This window comes from Gracilinanus agilis, chromosome 6, assembly GCF_016433145.1.
Source record: "Gracilinanus agilis isolate LMUSP501 chromosome 6, AgileGrace, whole genome shotgun sequence".
Classification (NCBI taxonomy): Eukaryota; Metazoa; Chordata; class Mammalia; order Didelphimorphia; family Didelphidae; genus Gracilinanus; species Gracilinanus agilis.
In genome coordinates, this window is record NC_058135.1 from 289,339,876 (window position 1) to 289,362,013 (window position 22,138).

General features: G+C 57.1%; 1 protein-coding gene across 1 annotated transcript in view; it reads left to right on the top strand.

Moving 5' to 3' along the window:
• The window catches only part of POLA2 (DNA polymerase alpha 2, accessory subunit), a 25,581-nt gene extending 6,616 nt beyond the window's left edge, over positions 1 to 18,965 (top strand). Inside the window, exons 2-18 of the mRNA XM_044682276.1 lie at positions 2,362 to 2,486; positions 5,472 to 5,566; positions 5,650 to 5,707; positions 7,028 to 7,140; positions 11,039 to 11,232; positions 11,729 to 11,817; positions 11,996 to 12,151; positions 12,437 to 12,499; positions 12,708 to 12,750; positions 13,091 to 13,215; positions 13,913 to 13,951; positions 14,297 to 14,370; positions 16,778 to 16,886; positions 17,472 to 17,578; positions 17,881 to 17,940; positions 18,134 to 18,260; positions 18,764 to 18,965. Coding sequence (XP_044538211.1) covers positions 2,362 to 2,486; positions 5,472 to 5,566; positions 5,650 to 5,707; positions 7,028 to 7,140; positions 11,039 to 11,232; positions 11,729 to 11,817; positions 11,996 to 12,151; positions 12,437 to 12,499; positions 12,708 to 12,750; positions 13,091 to 13,215; positions 13,913 to 13,951; positions 14,297 to 14,370; positions 16,778 to 16,886; positions 17,472 to 17,578; positions 17,881 to 17,940; positions 18,134 to 18,260; positions 18,764 to 18,913 — 1,727 coding nt within the window. The 3' untranslated portion in view covers positions 18,914 to 18,965. The remainder of the gene's footprint in view (positions 1 to 2,361; positions 2,487 to 5,471; positions 5,567 to 5,649; positions 5,708 to 7,027; positions 7,141 to 11,038; positions 11,233 to 11,728; positions 11,818 to 11,995; positions 12,152 to 12,436; positions 12,500 to 12,707; positions 12,751 to 13,090; positions 13,216 to 13,912; positions 13,952 to 14,296; positions 14,371 to 16,777; positions 16,887 to 17,471; positions 17,579 to 17,880; positions 17,941 to 18,133; positions 18,261 to 18,763) is intronic.
• Positions 18,966 to 22,138: the final 3,173 nt, after the last annotated feature.

The following is a 22,138-nucleotide window of genomic DNA, read 5'->3' on the forward strand; positions in this document are numbered from 1 at the left end:
CCCCGCTTTCTGCTTTCCTTTTATCTTGGTTACATTGGTTTTGTTTACACAAGAACTTTTTCATTTAATATAAAAAAATTATCCATTTTACATCCTTTATTGCTCTCTCTTATTTGGTCATAAATTCTTCCTTTATTCATAAATCTGACAGGTAAACTTTTCCATGCCCCCTTAATTTGCTTATGATAATCACCCTTTATGTCCAGATCATGTACCCATGTTGACCATCTTGGGATATGGTGGGAGATGTTGGAGTGTCCCCCAGTCTCTGCTTTCCAGTTTTTCCAACAGTTTTGGTCATGTGGTGATTTCTTGTCCCAAAAGCTGGGGTCTTTTGATCATTTAGTACTAGGTTTTATGTGCCTAAATTAGTCCACTGAGCCACCACTGGTTTCTTAAGCAGTACCAGTTTTCTTTGATGATTGCCACTTTGTAGTACAGTTTGAGAGCTGGTTCAGCGAGGCCATCTTCCTTCACATTTTTTTTTTCTTTGATTCCCTTGATATTCTTGACCTTTTGTTCTTCCAGAGGAATTTTGTTCTAACTCGATAAAATGATTTTTTAAACAGTTTGGAATGGCACCAAATATCTAGATGAATTTAGGTAGAATTGTCCTTTTTATCATATTTCGCTGCCCATTCATGAACAATTAATATTTTTCCTATTGGTTAGATCTGACTTTGTGTGAAGTGTTTTGTAATTGAGTGTGTTTAGTTCCTGGGTTTGTCTGGGCAGGGAGTCTCCCAAGTATTTTATATTATCTACATTAATATTCTATTTGTATGTATTTATATATTATATATATTTACTGTGTTGTGTTATTTGTTTGTATAATATATATTATTATAGAATGTTATGTTTACATATGTGGTTTATATTATCAGTGGGATTTCTTTTGTCTCTTGTTACTAGGCTTTGTTGGTAATATAAAGGAATGCTGATGATTTGTGTGGGTTTATTTTCTATTCCGCAACTTTGCTAAAGTTGCTCATTGTTTCAAAAAATTTTTAATTGATTCTCTGGGGTTCTCATCTGCAAAAAGAAATAGCTTTGTTTCTTCATTGCCAATTCTAATTCCTTTGATTTCTTTTTCTCCTCTTAGGGCTATAGTGAGCCTTTCTAGTGCAATATTAAATAGGACTAGTAAAAATGGGCATCCCTACTTCACTCCTGATTTTACTAGGAAGGCTTCTAACTTATCCCTATTGCATATAATGCTTCCTGACGATTTTACTATTTATCATTTTAAGGGAAGCTCCATTTATTCCCACGCTTTCTAGTGTTGTGGGTTTTTTTTTTTAAACCCTTACCTTCCATCTTAGAGTCAATATTAAGTATTGGTTCCAAGGCAGAAGAGTGGTAAGGGCTAGGCAATTGGAATTGGGATTAAGGGACTTGCCCAGGGTCACACAACTAGAATGTGTAGGGGCTCTAATTTGAACCCAGGACCTCCCATCTCCAGGCTTAGCTCTCTATTCAGTGAACCACATAGCTTCCTTCTAGAGTTTTTAATAGGAATGAGTGTTCTGTTTTGTCAAAAGCTTTTTCTGCATCTGAGACAATCATGTGATTTCTGTTAGCTGCTTTGTTATTGGTATGGTCAATGATACTGATCATTTTCCTAATATTGAACCTGTTCTGTGTTCCTGGTATAAATCCCACCTGGTCCCAGTGAATGATCCTTGGGATATATTGCTGTAATCTCCTTACTAGTATTTCATTTAAAATTTCTGCATCGTTATTCCTTGAGGAAATTGATCTGTAGTGTTCTGCTTTTCCCTCTTTCTTGTTTAGGTATCAGTGCCATTTTTGTGTCCAAAAGAATTTGGTAGGATTCCTTCTTCACCACTTTTCCAAATAGTTTGCATGGTTTGGGATTAATTGTTCTCTAAATGTTTGGTAGAATTCACTAGTGAATCCATCTGGCCCTGGGACATTTTTCTTTGGAAGTTCATAGATAGCTTATTCAAGTTCTTTTTCTGAAATGGAATTGTTCAAGTATTCTATTTCCATAAATACTCAGCCCTGTTTTTCAAAGAGGCTCCTGGAAATAAAACAGCTTCATCCAGAAGGTCCTGCCTGTATGGAATGGGATGTGGCCAAAAACACCATTAGGACTCTTAGAATGATGGGAAATTCTAAATCTCCAAGTTGAGAAGCATAGATCCCTTCTTGGAGAAGTTTCTAACTGTACCAGAAAGGGGCTGCTTTGAATTTTTTGGTAAACTGAAAAATATTTTTTAAAAAATTGAAAAAAGGTGGGCTCTGGAGGACCAAGGTGATTTTCAGTTTTATCTTGAGATGTGAAACCTTTCAAGTAGGTTGAAGACTCAGCTATTTGTTTTTTCTTTGTCCCTATAGTGGCAGAGCTGTGTCCTCTTTATTGGGAATCAGAAGATGAGCTGGTGGCTGCGCTGGTAGCCTTTAGCACCAACACTGGCAAGGTGTTCCTTACCTTGGAGAACCTCAACTCCTTTGAAAATGAGGTAAGATAAATTAGGTGAACATAGAATAGTATACCTGTCAGATCTGTAGGAAAGGAAAGAATCTAAGGCCAAGCAAAAGATAGAAAATATTTCACAATGTAAAATGAATAATTCTGATTACATTAAATTAAAAAAGTTTTGTGCAAACAAAATTAGAAGAGAAGCAACAAATTGGGGAAAAAATCTTTATAACAAAAACCTCTGACAAAGGTCTGATTTCTCAAATTTATAAGGAGCTAAGTCAATTGTACAAAAAAATCAAGCCATTCCCCAATTGATAAATGGGCAAGGGACATGAATAGGCAATTTTCAGATAAAGAAATCAAAACTATCAATAAACACATGAAAAAGTGTTCCAAACCTCTCATAATTAGAGAAATGCAAATCAAAACAACTCTGAAGTACCACCTCACACCTAGCAGATGGGCCAATAAGACAGTAAAGGAAAATAATAAATGTTGGGGGGATGTGGCAAAATTGGGACACTAATGCATTGATCCGACCATTCTGGAGAGCAATTTGGAATTACGTGCAAAGGGCTTTAAAAGACTGCCGGCCCTTTTGATCCAGCCATACCACTGCTGGGTTTGTACCCCAAAGAGATAATAAGGGAAAGGACTTGTGCAAAAATATTTATAGCTGCACTCTTTGTGGTGGCAAAAAATTGGAAAATGAAGGGGTGTCCCTCGATTGGGGAATGGCTGAACACACTGTGGTATCTGATAGGTAAGGAATACTCTTGTGCTGAAAGAAATGATGAACTGGAGGGTTTCCATGTGTTATGAGGGAATTAGGAAAAGCTAAGCAATAGACATGCTTGGAACTGTCAACACTTTCCCTGACAGCTATGCCAGCTAACATGTCTTTGCTTAACGTTTCCTAATTCCCTCATAACACATGTGAACTGGAACGACCTCCAGGAAAGGAGCAGAACCAGGAGAAGATTGTACACAGAGACGGATACATTGTAGCACAATCGAATGTAACTGACTTTGCTACTAGCAACAATGAATGACCCAGGACAGCCCTGAGGGACTCGGGAGAAAGATGCTCTCCACATCCAGAGGAAGAACTGTGGGAGCAGAAATGCAGAGAAAAAACATCAGATGGTTCAATGGGAATATGTCTGGGGATTTTGGCATTAAAAGACCATTCTAATCCAAATGTGAATAACATGGAAATAGGTTTTGAACAATGATACAAGTATAACCCAGTGGAATTGCTCATCAGCTCAGGGCAGGGAGAGGGGAAGGAAAGAACATGAATCATGTAACTGGAAAAATATTCTTAATTAATTTTTTAAAGAGAAAAGAAAGAAAATGAGGTAAGAGCAGTGATTAAAGAAGTGGATGGTCCCCTTTTTGTATTTCTGAGACCTGGAGGCCATCTCCCATGCAGATGCCCAATGTCCATCATTGAGTTCAAATCCTGGGAACATGCAAGGCCTGCAACTGAGAGACTTTTTAACCTGAGTTATGTCAGTTTAGGGAGTCCAGTTCTTGCTTGACCACAGCCTGGGCCTGAAGTCAGGAAAGCTTGAGTTCAAATCCAGCCCCAGACACTCACTAACCATGTGACCTTAGGCAAGTCAGTGAGTAAGTCTGTTTGCCACCATTTCTTCCGCCATAAAATGAGGAGGATGATAATAATTGCTACCTCTCAGTATGATTGTGAGGATAAAATAAGATATTTGAGTTTGCTACTTTTTAAATCCTTTCTGTGTTAGTAGCAACTTTTAAGAAGAAGGCAAAGGAGAAAGGCTCTTTACATGAGTTGAAGAAAAGTAAGGCATTCTTCCTTTTTTTTTTTTTTTTTTTTTTTTAATTAAAACCCTTCTCTTCTCAGAATCAGTACTGTATATCGGTTCCAAAGCAGAAGAGCAGTGAGGGCTAGGCTCTTGGGGTTAAGTGACTTGCCCAGGATCACCCAGCTAGGAAGTATCTGAGGCCAGATTGGGACCCAGGACCTCCTGTCCCCAGGCCTGGTGCTCTATCCACTGAGCCACCTAGCTGCCCCATCTTCTTCATCTTCTTCCCTTTCACTGTGAACTTCTGGAACAATCTCTCTCTTCTCCCCCCACCCCCCAATTCTGTTCAGCCTCTATTTTGCTTTGAATGGAGCCGTTGAGGGGAGAAGATGGTGCTTTGTCCATGATTGGTTCCCTCGTGGCCATCACCCTCCTGACAGCGCTCCTTGCGTTCCTCAGGGATCTTCCAAGTGCCCAAGGTTCCGGCCCATCTTCCTTGTGCTTTCTGCAGCAGTCTGTGCACGGACCACCCTTCCTTCTCTTTTCTTTCTCGGCTTCTTGGATCCCATTCATTCCCTTTTCATCTTCTCTTGTTCCTCTTCGCTCCCTGCTCTCTTCCCGGGCCTTCTGTCCCTCGTGTCCTTCCATGGTGTCACAGCTCTGGCCCATGAGCCCACCCCCAGGCTGGATCTCGGGCCCAGATTGTTTCTTCAGCAGCCTCCAGGGTAGCTGTCCCAGGAAATTCCACTAATCCTCAAACTCAGCCGACTGATGCCCTGTTGGCACTGTTTGTTATTCCTGGCCATTGTGGACCTCGCCTCCCATGTTTGTCTCTCACCTCCACGGTGAGGCCCACAGATGCCACCTGTTAGCATCCCTTGTGTTCTGGGACACACACTGGGACAGGGACGGTCACTCTTCCCGCCTCCCCCTCTGTCATGCTCCAGAGAAACTCAGAAATTGGCAGTGGTTCCAGTTTTCCCACTAAAGATTTCAGCTGATATCAGGGTCCTCCACAGTCCCCCGTGTCCTGGCTCCCCTGCAGGAAATCCACACAAGCACGTGTTCTTTCCGTCCGTGTCTCATCCCACTCTTAGCCTGAAAGCCCTCCGAGGAGGGTCACTGGGTCTTTCTTCCCTGGTACCATATTCTCCCACCCTTGGCCTCGGTTTATCGAACAGAAGGGACAGCTTCAGGGCTTCGGCCCATCCTCAGTTACCGTCTTCTCTCTTCCACAGTTTCTGACCAAGAGAACATCCAGGTCCCGCCAGGGCCCCACCAAGAAAGACAGCGGGCCCCCAGGAACCTGGGACATCGTCTCCATCCAGGAGCTGTATCCTTTTCCAGCGGGGACGCCCCCTCACTCCTTGGGGTGGGTTCCTGGCGCTCGCTTGTTTCCCATAACTAAGATGTTAGAATTGAAGTGGAGGCCAAAGAAGAGACGCTCTTGAACTCGTATGCGACCCCATCCAAGGTGAGTGCCCGATTCCTGGGAAGCGCGTTATTCCTGCCCCCCGAGAGCCGCCAGAGGAAGAGTCTGACACGGCGCGGTGGTTCCAGGAGCTTGACCTCGTGCCCCTTCAGGGCCGGACATGGCCGCAGCCTCAGAGGGTGACCCTCCCGGCCCAGGAGGCTCTACGAGGGTGTCCAGCAAGCAACAGACAGGCAGCGGGAGATTGAGGGGAGAGAGGGCTCCTTTGGCAGGCCAGACCACCCCGCTGGCTTTTGGGGCCAGTCTTGAAGTCCATGTGCTTCCCCCCCTGTCGCTGCGGGCATCCTTCCTCACTAGCCTGGCCTGGTTGAGCCTCCAGGGGGAGCCCAAAGGCAGCCTCTGCCTGCCCTGGCTGGAGTTCCAGGCAGGGATTTTTTTTTTTTTCATCATTCCTCCTTTTCGGCCAAGTTATTCCCCTGGTGGCCTTCCTTGGGGAAAGCGGAGCCCCGTTTTTTTTCCTCTTGTCTACAATATGACAAAAAAGATTAGAGAAAATGGATTCCCAGCATTCCAGAGCCCCTGAGTTTTCATCGCAAGACCAGGCACGTCCTGGGACTTTCATGATAGAGGAAAACCCAGACTTCTAAGGCGAACGGAACCTAGCCGTGGGTCACGTTCTCTCCGATATGCTGTCTGGCCAGAGGCGGGCCATTTTCTCGATTTGAGAAAGATTGAATAACTAGACCCCAAAGAATGAGCAGGGACTTGGCGCAGAGCCATCTCAGGAAAATATCAAGTCAGAATGGCTTGTGTTGTGGGACGGGAGGGGAGAAGGTGCCTTCTGGCCACCCAAAAGTCCTGGAAGACGGTTTCCTGCCTTGTGCTCTTTTTTTAAGACTTCGGGGCTTTGGGATTTTATCAGTACTGCCAGCACTAGCAGATTTCAGTCCTGTGGCCTAGCAGAGGGCTTTGGAGAGTGGCTGTGGCCCAGAATCAATCCCCAGGAGCCAGCCTGCTGTCAGACCCTAAAGGTTTAGCTAAACGGGCCTTCGTTGAAGAGGCCCCATCCCGGACTGTCACAGTGGGGGGCTTAGTAGGGCCGGCCGTGGCTGCTGAGCCATCAGGGTAGGTCTTTTTGTGAAATTTTAGTGAATGAGTTTATGTACTGGAGTGAGTGTGCCTTTAGAGATGGGGGTTTGAATTCTAATTCTGGGCAGGCTTCCCTGGAATACCATATTTGTGAGGCCAAAGAGCTCACACGGTCCAATTCTCTGTTTGACTGTGGACTCTCCCTTTTCTTCTCAAGAGGCCCTGCCTCATCCAACGGCTTGAATTTGCCCCAATTTGTCTCTTTGTTTCCAGGGTTCTCAAAAGCGAAGCGTCAGCACCCCTGAGACTCCCCAGTCAAAACGGAATGTGTCGGCCATGGCACGCAGCCCCCATCTGCTCTTCTCCCCCTCCAGCTTCTCTCCAAGGTACGGAGCACAATTCAGTTCTTTGGAGGCTGAGAAGAGGGTGCTGGGGCCTGGGCCTGGGCCAGGGCTCCCTCCTGGTGGGAGGCTGGAGGACCTGCTTCTCTGCTCCCGCTGCATCCTCTGCCTCTTCCTTTCTTTGTGGAAAATTACTGTATCTCCAGTCATTGAGGAAATGCGGATTCCGCCCAGTTTTCAAGGCCTCCTTTCCTTGATAAGGAGCTGCTGGTAGAGTCCTGCCAGCTGGTTCCAATAGGATCCAATCTGCCTGCTTGTTGTTGGGTGGTTTCTATGTCTAAACTGTTAGGAGTTGTTGTTTTGTACATTTTTTCAGGGAACCTGACCCTTATTGGCACTGACACTGTTACATAACCCACTTCTTGTCCCCGCTCGAGTTACACAGGCTTGGACGCTTCCTGGATGCGGCAGCTCCAGGCTGGCCAGGGAGCAGCTCTTTGCTCTTCCTTTGCCAAGGCAGCATGTCCACTCCGGAGAAGTTAGGGGCCTGGACCTTGTTTCTTGGGATCTTGGAAATCCACAAACCAGCAATTCTTATGTGGAAACCATGGGGGCAGCCAAGTGGCCCAGTGGAGAGAGCACCAGGCCTGGAGTCAGGAAGGCTTGAGTTCAAATCCAGCCTCACCGTCTTGTTTCCTAGCTGTGTGACTCTGGGCAAGTCACTTCACCCTGTTCGTCTCCATTTCCTCATACGGACAAAGGAAATGGCAGACCACTCCAGTATCTTTGCCAAGAAAACCCCAAATAAGATCACAAAGAGTCGAACACATCTGAAACAACAAATGTGTAAACCAGAACTCCCAGAACTCCCTAAAATCAGCTGAGGAAAAGCAAGAATCATTTAGGGGAGAAGCAGCCGGGTGTCTCAGTAAATGGAGAGCCAGGCCTAGAGACAGGAAGTCCTGAGTTCAAATCTGGCCTCGGACACGTCCTAGCTGTGTAACCCTGGGCAAGTCACTTCACCCCCATTGCCCAGCCCTTACTGCTCTTCTGCCTTAGAACTGCTATTTAGGATTGATTATAGGACAGAAGGCGAAGGTTATGAAATTTAATTTTTTTTTTAAGAATCATTTAGGGGGTGAATGACAACCCTATAGGGGTACAGCTCAACTTCAGAGGTCTTTTCTCCATGATCTTTGAGGCCTGAGGCAGAAAACACTTGTTAGAGTGAAGGTCTTAACATTTTTTGGTTCTTTGGGGAAATTATTGATATCTTTCCATTTCCAAATATATGCCTTCCCCTCCCCTACCCAGAGAGGCATCGTTTGTAACCAGAAATGGATGGATGAATAGTTGGACAGATAAGCAAATAAATACATAAAGAAAAGGGAAAGAAAGAAGGTCAGCAAAAGTAGCCAACCCGGGGGCAGCTGGGTAGCTCAGTGGAGTGAGAATCAGGCCTAGAGACGGGAGGTCCTGGGTTCAAACCCGGCCTCAGCCACTTCCCAGCTGTGTGACCCTGGGCAAGTCACTTGACCCCCATTGCCCACCCAGACCTCTCTTCTACCTATGAGACAATACACCGAAGTACAAGGGTTTAAAAAAAAAAAAAAAAGTAGCCAACCCTGAGGGGACAGGACGCATCCTCTTCCCCAGGAACTCACGGCTGGGTCGTTATTATTCAGCAGGGTTTCAGCGGCTTTTTGTTCTTGTCCTTCGGTCCCCTTTGCCGAGGTCTGCTTCCTCCAGGCCTTCAGGAAAGGCACGTTGCTTATGGCCCAGCGATGCCCCTTACATTTAGATGGCAAGGTTTGGTTGGCATCTCCCCGGGCCACAGGCACCTGCCTTGTTTCCACCCCAGGGCCATAAATATCCTGACCCATTTCGAGCCTTTCTTCTGCCTTTGGCTGCCGGGGGGGACGTGCCTGGCAGTTCACCAACATTTCTTATTGCCTCTCCAGAAATTAAAACTTGCAGGGCAGAACCGTGCCACCGTGGAGTGGAAGGGCCTGGCCTGGCCCCTCCCTCTGGAGGGGTTCTAGTTCAATCTTGAGGGGCGTAAGAGTCGGGGCTGACAAGATGCGCTCCCTTCCTGCCCTCGTGAATGGGCTCCCCAGAACTTTGAGGGGCGGCCTGAGGCTGCCTCTGGAGGTGACTGCTCTCCGGGGTGGGACGGTGGAGGCTGCCCTCGGGGTGAGCCTGTCCTCTGCCCTGGGCCACAGGAAGGGAGGGGCAGGATGAGAAGCCCAGGGTGCTGTCATGGCCATTCCTGATGCACCAGCTAATGAAGCCAACGTCACCAAGGGGTTTTGTAACTGTGAAATGGTTTCTAAGTGGCTCCGCAGCAGAAGGACCTTCGAATACCTGCTCTGCTGGCTCGGTTTGGGGTTCAGACGTGATGACGTGATACGTGTAGCTGCCTGGCCTGGAAGAGCTTCCGGAGTGCCCGCTGGGTCTGTCGTCCCAGGACCGGGCTTCAACCCCCCTCAGACAGGCCTGCAGACAAAGTGTCTCCCGAGCAGCGGAGACGGGCTAGAGGGAGGCTGTGCCCCGAGCGCCGCCGCAGCTGCGGGCAGCCTCCCTGGGCAGCTCACCCCAGGCCTGAAGGGCCGTCGGACACCAGCGGCTCCCGGGCATGGCACGAAGCTAAGGATACGCAGGACAGGCTCTGGACTGGACAGATAAGGAAGGATGAACAGAGGGAGGGCCTTAGGGAGGGGGCAGCCAGAGCCGAGACATGGAGGCCGCTGTGTGGTCGGGAGTGAGGGGTTAGGAGCCTGGGAAGGGGAGAAAGGGCCTCGAATGCCAAACGGGGAGGTTTCTACTGGATCCGAGAGGTAACCGAAAGCCCAGGAGTTTCACACTGAGTCTCTTGGCACAGCCACAGAGCTTGTTCCTGTTTAAAATAAACAAGGCCAGAGAACGGCCAGATGTCAGCGATGGCCAGGACATGGCATTTCACTGGACCCATTGGGCATGGGGCAGCTGGTTACCTGCTGGTTGTTCAGTTGGGTCTGACTGTTCTTGGACACCCCCCTCCCCCCCCCAGGGCCAGACCACGCCAGGACTGTCCTGGGTTTTCTTGGCAAAGATCCTGCCTGCAATGGTTTGCCATTTCCTTCTTCAGTGAATGATGGCAGACAGGTTAAGTGACTTGCCCAGGGTCACCAGGCTGGCGAGTGGCTGAGGCCAATTTGAACCGGCCGTGAATAGAAAACCCGCTTCATTTCACTTCTCTACATTGTCCACAAACCCCCCAGACCCTGTGCGGGCACAGAAACAGCCCGAACCAGCCCCAGGCTCAGACATCAAAGATCCCACGCTGGGGGCTAAAAATAAGATGGAATCTGAGGCGGGATTTGGAAGCCATTCAAAGGGCTGTTTTTGTTTTTGTTTTCTTGAACTGAGTGCCAAAACCAAAGCGGATCCTCAGCCTCTGCTGCCTCTGGATTAGCTTGAATGAACTTTTCTCCCTTAAGCTCTTGTCACATCCAATGACTGTGGAGCAGACACCGAAAACGTTAAAATGTTTGAGTTGGGCAGTGTGCCTCGGACTGGCGAGGCGCGGGGCCTGCAGAGTTGTGCCCTGGTCAGGCCACACCTGGGGGGCCAGAAGCAGAGTGATGCCAGGGGTGGGGAGCAGTCACTCTCCGTGGTGTGGATCGGCGGGAGGCCCCCACATCTAGACGATGTTCTTGGGGGGTCACAACTCCCCAGGCAGCCCGGCCTTCCCTGGGAGTGCCCTATAGTTCAGGGGGTGCTTGTTCTAACCAAACATGAGGGAACATCCTCGTATCCAGGCCCCCCAGCATTTTCCGTACTGCTCAGTCTCCTTCGTAAGCTTCCTAAGTGTGGGTGACGGGAGCTGCCGGCCCTGTTCCCAAAGGCTGCTCCCCCCTCGTGGCCAGCATGGCCTGGTGACCCCCCTTTTGTCCCTGCCCAGCGCCACGCCCTCTCAGAAGTACAGCTCCAGGAGCAGCCGGGGGGAGGTGGTGACCTCGTTTGGCTCCACCCAGGAACGGTCCTGGTCTGGGAGAGGAGGAGGAGGCCGCCTCGCCGTGAAGGTCTTGGACGCCGCCAGAGCCCTCACCGGCAGCTACAAATGCATGTTCCAGAAGCTCGCGGATGTCCGAGAAGGTGCCTTCCATCCCAGGGGCGCTCGTGGATGCAGAGGGTCCCCCAGGCCTTCGGCCATTCTCTGGCGGTCTCGGGGCCGCCCCCGGGCACGCGGCGGCCTGGCCGGGCCTCACTCCCACAGCTGTGGCCTGAGCTAGCCGGGCCGCTAGTGACGTGCAGGCCCCTCTCCGGGGTCCGTCTGCACATGGAACTCGAGATGCTCCCAGGACCGCGGCCCCCGCTGCCCACTGTGCCCGTCCCTTTGCCAGGGCCGCTTTTTGGGGGAGCTGAGCCTTAGGGAGGGGCCCGGGTCGTTTGGCGAGCAGCCATGGGACGGAAAGCCTGGGGTTCCTTCTCCCTCAGCCGCTTCCCTTGACGCGTGGGGGCAGGTGCAGACATTCTCCCCAGACCCTGGGGTGGGAGGTGGGCAGAGCAGGCCTGGTCAGCTCTCCCCGCCTTGGCCAGTGGCTTCTCTTAGCCTTAACTCTGGCCTGTCTCGGGTGTTCTCGGGTTTCAGTTCTCACCTGCAAGATTGAAGAGCTCGGCTGCGAGCTGAAGGAGCTTCACCACATTGAGGCTTTCAGTCCCATCCTGGTGCCAGCCCAGGTGAGTGGGTGCCGGCGAGGCCCCCGGCCGTGGGCCCAGCCAGGACCAGTGTCCTCCCGGCTGCCCTGCGGCCCCGATGCTCGGGAGAGGGCCTCCCCCCCTCTTCTCTCACTCGCACCCCGGCTGGCATTTCAGTCCGGAGCTGCCACTTTGCGTTGCTGCCTCTTTCCTTCCCCAGGAACCAATCACTGTGCTGGGACAGATCGGTTGTGATAGCAATGGAAAGCTGAACCCCAAATCAGTGATTCTGGAAGGAGACCGAGAGCACTCCCTGGGGGTGCAGATCCCGGTGGATCTCTCAGAGCTCAAGGAATATTCTCTGTTTCCTGGCCAGGTGAGGCTTCCGGCATCCCCCCAGGGGTCGAGGGCACAGAGCTGCCTTTTGTATTCTGACACACCCCAACAAGTTCCTGGCACTAGAAGGTCCGGGACAGAGTGGGGTCCCCATCCCCCAGGGGCTCCGAGAGAGATCTGGCTGAGGGGCAGGGTCTTGGGGTGACATTTTCTTGGCTTCCTCTGGGGGATACCAGCCTAGGCCAGGTCTGGCTAGAGGAGCGGCTTCAGGGTTGGGGGGCTGCTCGCCTCCTTCAGCTCCCGGCGTCCTGCTCTCGTGTTTCAGGTGGTCGTCATGGACGGAACCAACTCTACGGGAAAGAGATTCGTCGCCACCAAACTCTATGAGGTAACAAGCCTGCTCCCGGCTCCCTCCGTGGGCCTCACGGGCAGAGTAAGGCTCCGGGCCGCCCCCAAAGGGGCGCAGGACCGCGGGCAGGCGTGCGAGCCTCGGCGGGCCTCGTCTCCAGACCAGTCGTTGACTTCAGAAATGCCGGGGGGCGGGGAGCCTCTGGCGCTGTTCTGGCCATCTTCGAGGCCTCCTTCTCGTTTTTCAGGGGGCGCCCCTTCCTTTCTACCAGCCCACAGAAGAGGATGGAGGTGAGTCTAGGTAAAACGGGCTTGTTAGACAGGCGGGCAGGGCCGCCACCCGACAGACTGACCAGGGTCCAGGCCTGTGTCCAGTCTGTGTGCGGCAGCCTGGCTGCGGGGCCTGTGAGCGGCACCTCGGGTCGGGTCAACGGGAGGGAGGTGATGTGAATCCTGGCCCTGGAGTGTTTCTGAGGATTGTTTGAAAGCCCCTCCCGATGGGGCTTGTAAAAGAATGTGGGAGGCAGCCAGGCCAGGCCCAGGGGGCGCCTTGGGGAGGCTCACGGACGCCCCCTCCCCTCCTGCGCGGTCCTGGCGTCGGCCTCTCCCTGAGACTCGCCGTCCCTGACAGATTCCGACCAGAGAATGATCCTGGTGGCCTGCGGGCCTTACACCACGTCCGACAGCATCACGTATGACCCCATGATGGACCTGATCGGCGTCATCAGCCGAGACCAGCCGGACGTCTGCATTCTGGTAAGAGACCCCGGCAGTGAGCCTCGGCCTGAGGGCCGGCCCAAGACTCTGGGGGATGGGCTCTTGGCCTCACTTTCTGTGGCCCTGACCAGCCCTCGGCTCGGACCGTGGGCCCGTCTCGCCAGCATCACGTCTGTGTGTCCTTCTGACTCGGGCTGGCCCGTCCAGTAGAGACGTCCCTTCCCACCTGAGGGAACGAAGCGTGTGGACGGGGCGCCCCCTCTGACCGTGCCCTCGAGCGTGGTGGCCACTCTGCGGGGTTTGGGGTCTTTAAACCCTTCCCTTGCTTGGAATCCAAAGGAGTTCCACTAGCAGGTGTCTGGGGCCGCGTTGGAACCCGGGTCCTCCCGTCTCCAGACGTGGCTCTCTATCCGCTGAGCCACCCAGCTGAGCGGCCTCTTCTGGGCTTAGAAAGGTCTGCGTGGTGGAGTCTCGAGGGCCTGGCAGTCGGCGCCCTTCCTGGGGGCCAAGCTGGGTGAGGCCTCTTGGGGGCCCTCCGTTTGGGCATCCCCTGCTTAAGCTGGGCTCCAGGAACTTGGCTGCTTTCGTGGGCCTTAAAAGCCTGCTTCTGTCCGAGGGATCGGGGGGCACAGAAGAGGTGATGCCCCCCCCCCACCCCGGGCCTGGAATAAATGCCCATCGGAGGGGCAGAGAGCCCTGCTGACCGCTGCCTCTGTTTCTCCTTCTGTCTCTGCAGCTGGGCCCCTTCCTAGACGCTAAACACGAGCAGGTTGAGGTAAGAAATCCTGCCGGTGCTGCTTCTCTCCGGGCCAGGGCATGGCCACCCCTAGAGCTTCGGCCTCGGGAGCGGGCAGCCGGCCCCAGGAGGCCCCGAGCTCCGTCCCAACAGAGCCCTAGAGCAAGGCCGTCCTCCCGGGGGTCCAGGCCTTTGGTCTCCTGGAGCCTGAATCTGTGGGTGCCCAAACACCAAAGCTGGGCCGCTCTGGGGCACGTCCCAGGACCCCCCGGCGAGGCGAGCCCTCCCGCCCCGGCTCTTGGGCCTCCTGGACAAAGCGCCTTCCCAGGGTTCCCCTCAGCCAGGGTCCGGCCGCCTCCACACCATCCCTTCTCTCTCTTCCAGAACTGTCAGCTGACCGGCTCGTTCATAGACGTGTTCAAGCAGTGTCTGCGGACCCTCATCGAGGGCACGAGAAGGTAAGGAGGAGCGCGGGGGAGCGGCCTGCCCAGGCCTGGCCTGTCCACGGCGAGTGAGCCGCTGCCCCTTGTGTCCTGCACTTCTCCGAGTCTGGGAGAGTCCTGGAAGGCTCGCCCGGCCGGCCCCTGCCCTCTCGCACCCCTGGTGGCTGTGGCGAGTAGGGACGAGGGCCACACCCAGGTTTTTGTGACTTCCTGTAAAGGGGGAAGCCAAACTCCACAAGAGAAGTAAAGTAGCTCGCCGGCCCTGGGGCCTCCCTCCAGGGTGCAGCAGAAAGGCCAGGCCTGCTGCTGTCCCAGAAGTTCAGGTCTCCCCAGAACAACCCGTCTGCACCCCAAGAAGGCAGCCTTTGGCCTCTGAGGCATGAGAATGACCCCAGAGGTGAGAAGTCCCAGGATGCCTCCTGGGCCAGGCTCTCCCTGCACCTGGCCAGAGCGGGCCCCTCTGTCCTTGGCTCCCTGGGCATTCCGAGGGGGGGTCCTGGTTCTGGCCTCCCACCGCCATGTGGTACCGAGAGGGACAGAACAAAGAACAGAGCGGCCATTGTTCCCGGGAGCCGTGCGCGGCACCAGCAGGCCCTTTCATCTGCTGCCAGGGACTCTCCCGGGGGAGGGGGGCTCCCAAATTACGGGGACCCTCCCTCGGGGGCAGGATTGCTCTCCCTCGCCTTCCCTTGAGAGCAGAGATGAGGCGGCTGTCTTAGCCACCAAGCTAGGCCCGTGCAGGGAGGCGCCTCCTGCCCCTGGGGGCTCCCTCGTTCCCAGGCTAGCAGGGCCTGAGGCTGTGGGAACCCTCCCACCAGGGTGGGTGAAGTTGTGCAATCCAGAGGCATAGCTGGAATTCTCCTCCGGATCCTCCCCTCCAGCTGGCTCCTAACCACAAGCCACCGGGCTGTGTTTCCTCTTGAACCAGAGTGAAGGCCTCTGTGGGCAGCCCCGGGTCACCTCGGGGACCCCGGCCCCCGGGAAGCAGGCCCAGAAGGGGCCTCGGGCCTCCTCCCGACACACACACCAGCTGCGCACATGCCTTACGGCAGATCGAGGGCTGATCCCAAAGCCCGGCTGAGCAGGAGCCCCGCTTATTGAGTGCAGAGCTCCAGGGGACATGGGGGGGCCTTGTGGGGGCAGGAGGGAGCTGCGGCCTCCTGCCAGCCGCCACGCACAACACGAGGCCCCCTGGCTTTCTCCTCGCCCCTTCCGTGTGGCCCAGGAAAGCCAGCCGTCGAACCCCGAACAGCTTGGCTGCCTTTTCCCTAGCGAGCTCCCATCGAGCGGCCCGTCGCCCTAGAGTAAGGCCGGCCCTTGTTAGGAGCCGGCCGGGGTGGAGTCTCCGAGGCGGCCGAGGCGGCCGAGGGCCCCTTGTTGACCTGAAGCCGGGAAGATGCACCGTTTGGCTTTTTTCCCCGTACAGACACCCTCCACGGTCCAGCTTTACTCTTCTTCCTGCATCTGTTTTTTAGTTTAATTTTATTTTTTCATTTTCACATACAAACCACTTTTGACACTTTCTGTGGCATTTCGCCATTCTGAGTGTCTCCCTCCCGACCGCCCCGCGGTGGTAAGTCGTCGGAGACAGGCTAGATGCGAGCTCTCGAGCGTGTCCCCTCGTCCCGACCGCAGGGGGTCTCTGTATCCCTTTGCAGTTAGCACCCCGTCGGACAGGCCGAGGCTGCCTGGTTGTTCCCAGGAGCGGGGGGAGGCCCGGCCGCCACTTTGGCCCCTTTTCCTCACGTCTTTGCCGGGCCGATGGCAGAAGTCACGGCTGCCGCCTCCCTGTCTGGAGGGGTCTCTGCTGAGGCGTCGGGTTTTAGGGGGGAGCCTCCGGGATCGGCTTAGAGCTCCTGAGACCAGAGAGCTGGAAGGGGCCTTAGCGGTGGTCTCGTCCAGGCCCCGCCGGAGGCGGCCTTCAGAGCCTCCACGTCCACTCATTTCCCCCCTCTTAGTGTCCTGAAGGACCGGGAGAGCACAGCCAGCCAGTCCGTCCGGGGCGATGCTGGAGGCCGTGGGGGAGAAGCCCTCGGGATGAGCTCTGGCCTCCCCGTGCTGGGTGGTTTTATTGGGGTCCAAACAGAGAACAGAGGGACGATGGCAGGCAGGTCACAGACCGGGTTGCTTCATTCCCCTTTCTTGGCATCGCTGTTTGCCACAGACACCCCGGGGGTCCCTTTGTCTTCTGCCCCCCAAATTCTCTCCTTTTACCAAGCCTCGCCCAGCCAAACAAACTCCTGCATTGGTTGGGACTAAAAACGTCGGTCTCTTTCTGCACCTGCCATCGGTCCTGGGATCCTCAGTGATGATTCCTTCCCCGAGGCCCGAGGGGGGAGGATACCCCCCGGGAAATGGGCCTCCCCAGGAAGGACGGGCCCCGCCTCCTGGCTCACCTGGGCCTCTGTTCTGTGACGCACAGCTCGGGCACCCACCTCGTGTTCGTGCCGTCCCTGCGAGACGTGCACCACCAGCCCGTGTACCCCCAGCCGCCCTTCAGCTACGCGGAGCTCCCCAAAGAGGACAAGCAGGTACGGGTCATCCCCCGAGGCCGGCTGAATCCTATCCCCAGCTTGACGGCCTGGGCTGTCGGACTAAATCGGAGAGGCGGAAGGTGGATGGGGATGCGCGAGGCCTCGAATGGGAGTTAGAAAACGGCCGGGCCACGGAGGGGAGGCTGGCTCTGCCGCCCCTGCCTGGCTTCCTGGGGCCTCCCCTGCCCATCCAGCCCCTGGAGCAGAGGCCCCCCGGGGTTCAGGCAGGCAGGATGCCGAGAGGCCTGAGGGCGGCCCGGGAGGCTCAGACGAGACCCAAGAACGTGGGAGGGGGGCCGGCGCTTCAAGAGGCCGTTTTGTCCGGTCTGGCCTCGGCAGGCACAGCCAGAAGCCGGGGACCCCGCTGCAAAGAGACAGGCTGCCCTGGGGTCCATCGCTGTCGGGGGGCCTTCTCGAGGCAGCGGGGCCTGCCCCAGGCAGAGGACAGGTGCAGAGAGGGAGGCTTCAGGCCTGGACTCCGCCCCCCAGCCCGTTCCTGGGTCTCCCTTTGGGGTCACCACGAGCCGGGGGGGGGGGATGGCGGCCAGCTCGAGCTCAGCTCTTCTGTGCTTCCTCCTCCAGCGCGTCCACTTTGTGTCTGACCCCTGCACCCTCTCCATAAACGGCGTCATCTTGGGCTTGACCTCCACCGACCTGCTGTTTCACATGGGGGCGGAGGAGATCAGCAGGTACCTCCGGGTCCCCCCTCCGAGCCAGCCCCGGGCTTGGGGGGGGCCTGGATTCCTTCCTCTCGATGGGGGGGGGACGGCCCCAGCCGCGTATTGGGGTCCTCCCAGCACGTCCCGGAGGGGAAGGAATGCTTGAGGCAGGCGAGGGCTGGGCCCGGCCGTGCTCGCTGGCCGCTGCTCCAGCCTCGGGGGGGGGGGGGCCAGCTAGAGGCACCCTCACTGCCCACCACCACCAGGCTGTCCTAAGACATGGTCAGTGGCCTTGGCCCCAGACCGGCCATCTCCGGCCCTTCCTTCCGCAGCTCGTCCAGCACCTCGGACAGGTTCAGCCGAATCCTCAAGCACATCCTGACCCAGAGGAGGTGAGGCCTTGGGGTGGGGGGGGGCCTTCCTTCTGTTAGACGTCCCCCCCATTTACGGGATTCCCTCCTCACCTGGCCCGGAGGCCCCCCCTTACTCTCCGGCTTGGGGCGGGCCCCTCCGCTCTGCCTCAGTTTCCCCATCTGTGGCCGAGGAGGTGAGCCGGGCCTGACCCGTCTCGGCTCTGCTTGGCAGCTACTATCCCCTGTACCCCCCCTTCGAAGAGATGAGCGTCGACTTCGAGCACTTGTACTCGTCGGCCGCGCTGCCCGTCACGCCGGACGTGTTCATCGCGCCCTCCGAGCTGCGCTACTTCATCAAGGTGCGTCCCCGGGCCCGGCCCGGGCTGGCTGGGGCGCTCGCCATGGGGCGCCCGCCTGGCCCACCTGTCGGCCCGGGCCGTGACTGACCCTGGGGGGGCCCCCCCCGGCCTCAGCCTCCTCCGCTGGAGAACGGGAAGGCGAGGCCTGCAGGCCCTCACCAAGTGCCGGATCCATTTGGAGGGGAATCTCATGGGCCTCAGGCAGCCGGGGGGGCCTCTGTCAGGGAGGCCGCGTGACCCTGGGCGGGTCATTTGCCTCTGCCCACCTCCGTGTTCTGGGCCGTACCGTGGGGGCGGTAGCCACGGCCCCCTCCCAGGTGCCCGGCATACAGCAGGCCGCGGGGGCCGTCTTCTCCCCCGCGGCGTGGATCGTTGGGCGCCGCCCGGGCCAGGCAGCCCCTTCGTGTCCCACCCGAGGGCCAAAGGCGGCGGGCAGAGCAGGGGCAGGACCGGAACCCGGGCCTCGGCCCCTCCCCGCTCAGGGCCGCCGTTCTCCTTCGCAGGACATCCTGGGCTGTGTGTGCATGAACCCCGGCCGCCTCACCAAGGGCCAGGTGGGGGGCACCTTCGGCCGCCTCTACGTCGGCCGGCAGCCCGCGGGCAGCGCCCCGAGGAAGAGTCCGTGCAGCGCCGCGCAGGTGGTCAGGATCTGATGGCCGGCCGGGCCGGGCTGTTTGTACAAGAATTAAAGCTTCTTCCACCCTCCTCTGGCTCTGAGCTTCCTCCGCGAAGGGGAGCCTTTGGCCGGGAAGCCGGGCGCCCCCAAGCTGCCCCCCCCCACCTCCCCAGCCCGGCTTCGGAGCCTGCTCAAGGCCACACGTGGGAGCCAGAAGCGCCCCCAAGCGGGCCCGGCCTCTCTCCCACCCGGAGGCTGTTAGCCCGGGGGGGGGGGGGGCTCTTCCGCAGACCCCCCCTGAGCCCCCATGACAGCATGGCAGCTCGTGCTCGGCCCGCCAGGGCACGGGTTAAGCCCATCGTGCAGGGGAGCCGCTCAGGCCGGGAGGCGGCCTCAGTCTGGCTGTAAAAAGGGATGGACACGGCGGCCTCACCACCGCCGGGGCCCCTCCTGGCCTGGCTTCCCCCCACCAGGGCGTGGGGTCTCGGGCCCAGCCTGGGCATCTCGGTCGGTCTCTGAGCTTTTCAAAGGCCACACGGAGGGGGGGAAGGGGGGGCACCCTGGCAGCCTCCGCAGAGCAGGGCCGGAGCCTCCTTGTGGGACACGAGCCCTTTGAGGGCCAGAATTCAGAGGGCTCAACCGGCCCGGCTAGGCCCGAGCAGAGAGGGAGGGCCCCGAGACGTCTCCTCTCCCCGGCACCCCGCTGCCCCGTCTCTGGGCACCGGCTGGGGGCACACGGGGGAGCCCCGGGTTCCTCCACACGAGGCCGCTGAGCCTTGCTCAGAGGAGAGAGGAAAGGCTGGGGCCGGCCTGGGCGGGCCCCGCTTCCTCTCCCTTGACCTTCAGCCTGGGAGGGAGCGGCCCGAGGCCCCGTGCCAGCCTCTGGGCCGGCCTTCCTCCAAACCTGCTGCGGGTGGACAGGCCTGCCCACGGCCGAGCCGGGCCGAGGCTGGACTTTAGAAGACCCGGGTGTGAGGAGGAGGCGGCCCTCGCTCCAGGACAAAAGGGCCGGAGGGCGTCTGCCCCAGAGGGAGCTCTGCAGCGGGCCCTCGAGGCTCGGGGGGGCCACGGCCCTGGGTTCGAAAGCCACCTGGCTGTGACCTCAAGCAAGTGGCTGAATCCAAGGTCTGTTTCCTTGGCCATAAAGCAAAGGCTTTGGATGTGGCACCTCCTGATGAGTGAAGAGCCTGTCCGCTGGGAGGCTCCGGGGCAGGGAAGTGGGGGGACCCTGGCCCACCTCCTGCGGTGGCCCTTCCGCCATAGGACACCCCAACAGCTGGGAACTTGACCTCAAGCCTCCATTTCCCTCTCCCACTGTCCTGGGCTGCTCTTCCTGCCTTTGTCCCCAAAAAAGACAAATCCAATAACTGTCCTGCCGGATGCCCCTCAGTAACTCGAAGAGAGCTGGGTGGGAGCCCCAATTTCTCAGCCTTTCCCTTCCCCCTTCGGGCCAATACTGAGTGTTCTGAGGCAGAAGAGCCATAAGGGCCGGGCCATGGGGGTGAAGTGACCTGCCCAGGACCGCCCGGCTCCAGGCCCGGCTCTGTCCCCTGAGCCCCCCCGGCTGCCCCAGATGGTAGGTTTGTGGATCAAGAGCTCCGGGACATCTCGGTGCCACCAGGAGGCCTCAGAGACGCCGGAAGTCGCTGTCCAGACGGGCAGCGGATCTCTGCTCCCCCTCCCAAGCAGGTTCCCAGCGGAGGGTCCTTGGGAGACAAATGCCCGGCGGGGGGAGGCACCCAGGGGAAGCTCCGCAGCCCGGTGAGTCGGGAGATGGGCCTCCAGGTGGCCTGTCAGCTGCCCAGGGAGAAGCTGGGAGCAGGCAGGCACACACACACACCCGGACCCCGTCCTCTTCCCCGGCTCCTGGTGACTCCCTGACTTGGCCTGCCCGGCCTCTGCCAGCCGCTGGAGGCAGACGGGGAACCCAGGCTTCCTTAGAACACAGATTTAGAGTCCTGACCCCTCATTCAAGATCAGAAAGCGGAGGCCCAGAGAGGAAGGCACCTGCACTGGGCCACACAGCCAAGGAAGATCGGAGGCAGGATTGGAACCCGGAGCTTCCTGACTCCCCAGGCTGCTGCTCTGCACGAGGACTACCTCCGTCAGTGCCATCCTCGGCAGCACAGAAGGCTTCCCACCCCGTGAGCCCCCGGGGCCTGGCGGGGGTCGGGTCAGCCTCAGACAGGAGAAAGCCCCTTCCTACGAGGAGACCTTAGGCAAGTCTCTTCCTTTTCCGAGCCTCAGTTTCCCCATCTTTAAGCAAGGAGGGCTTCCGAGCGCAAAGGCTCCCTTAGTCACACAGGCCCAGCAGAGGGGTTTGGCTGGGGGCGAAGATAAGGACGCTGTTCCCTTGGCTCAGCCGGGTTCAGTCAGCCGTGCTGGTGCTGGTGCTGGTGCTGGTGCTGGTGCTGGTGCTGGTGCTGGTGCTGGTGCTGGTGCTGGGCATGCAGGCAGGAGAAAGGCCTTCCCTGGGAGCTCACGAGCAGCAGGGCCGGGAGGGACCAAGTGATGGGTTGGTACGTGTCGGACGGAGAGAGCCGAGGAGGCAGCTGGCCGGACTCCTGAGCGAGAGGTGCCAGACGAGCGCGTGTGTGATGAGCCGGTTATACGCTTACGAGGCTGTGTGTGTAGACGCCAACGAGCCGGGGAGGAGGAAGGCCCGGCAGCTGGGGGAATCCAGGAGGACTTCCTGTGAAAGGCAGCACTTGGAGGCGGGCTCTGACCGAGTGCCCAAGATACAGAGGGGCCCCCGAGGGCCCCGTGTGGGAGGGGGCCGCATGGACGGCGCAGAGAAGGGCTGCAATCTGAGCCCTGGGAAGAAGCTCCGGCTGGGGCGAGGCTGGAGACTTGCCCTGGCGGCCCACGTGAGGAGGGCTCGGCCGCTGGGCCCTGAGGACCTCTTGTCTTCTCTCCTGCGGAGCCTCCCCGGACGAGGCTGGTGCTGAGTAGCAGCGAGGCCGGGGCGGCCGGAGGGATGCTCCGGCCTGGGAGCATGTGGGGTGGCAGGCGGGAGTGCCTGCGGGCACGCGGGCCTCTGCACGAGCACCCCAATCTGCCGGGGCCACGTGGTGCCTCACCCTTGTTTTCATTTAAAGCGTGTCCTCTGGCTGACAGGGAAACCCAGCCGTGGGGGCTCGTGAGTTCGAGTTTGGGGGGGACAAAGTGCCTCGCCCAGGCGCATTCTGGACCCGGAGACCCAGAAGGAGCGCCCAGGTGCCGCCTGTAAAACGACAGGATTTGGGGTTCCTTCTGCTTCCCG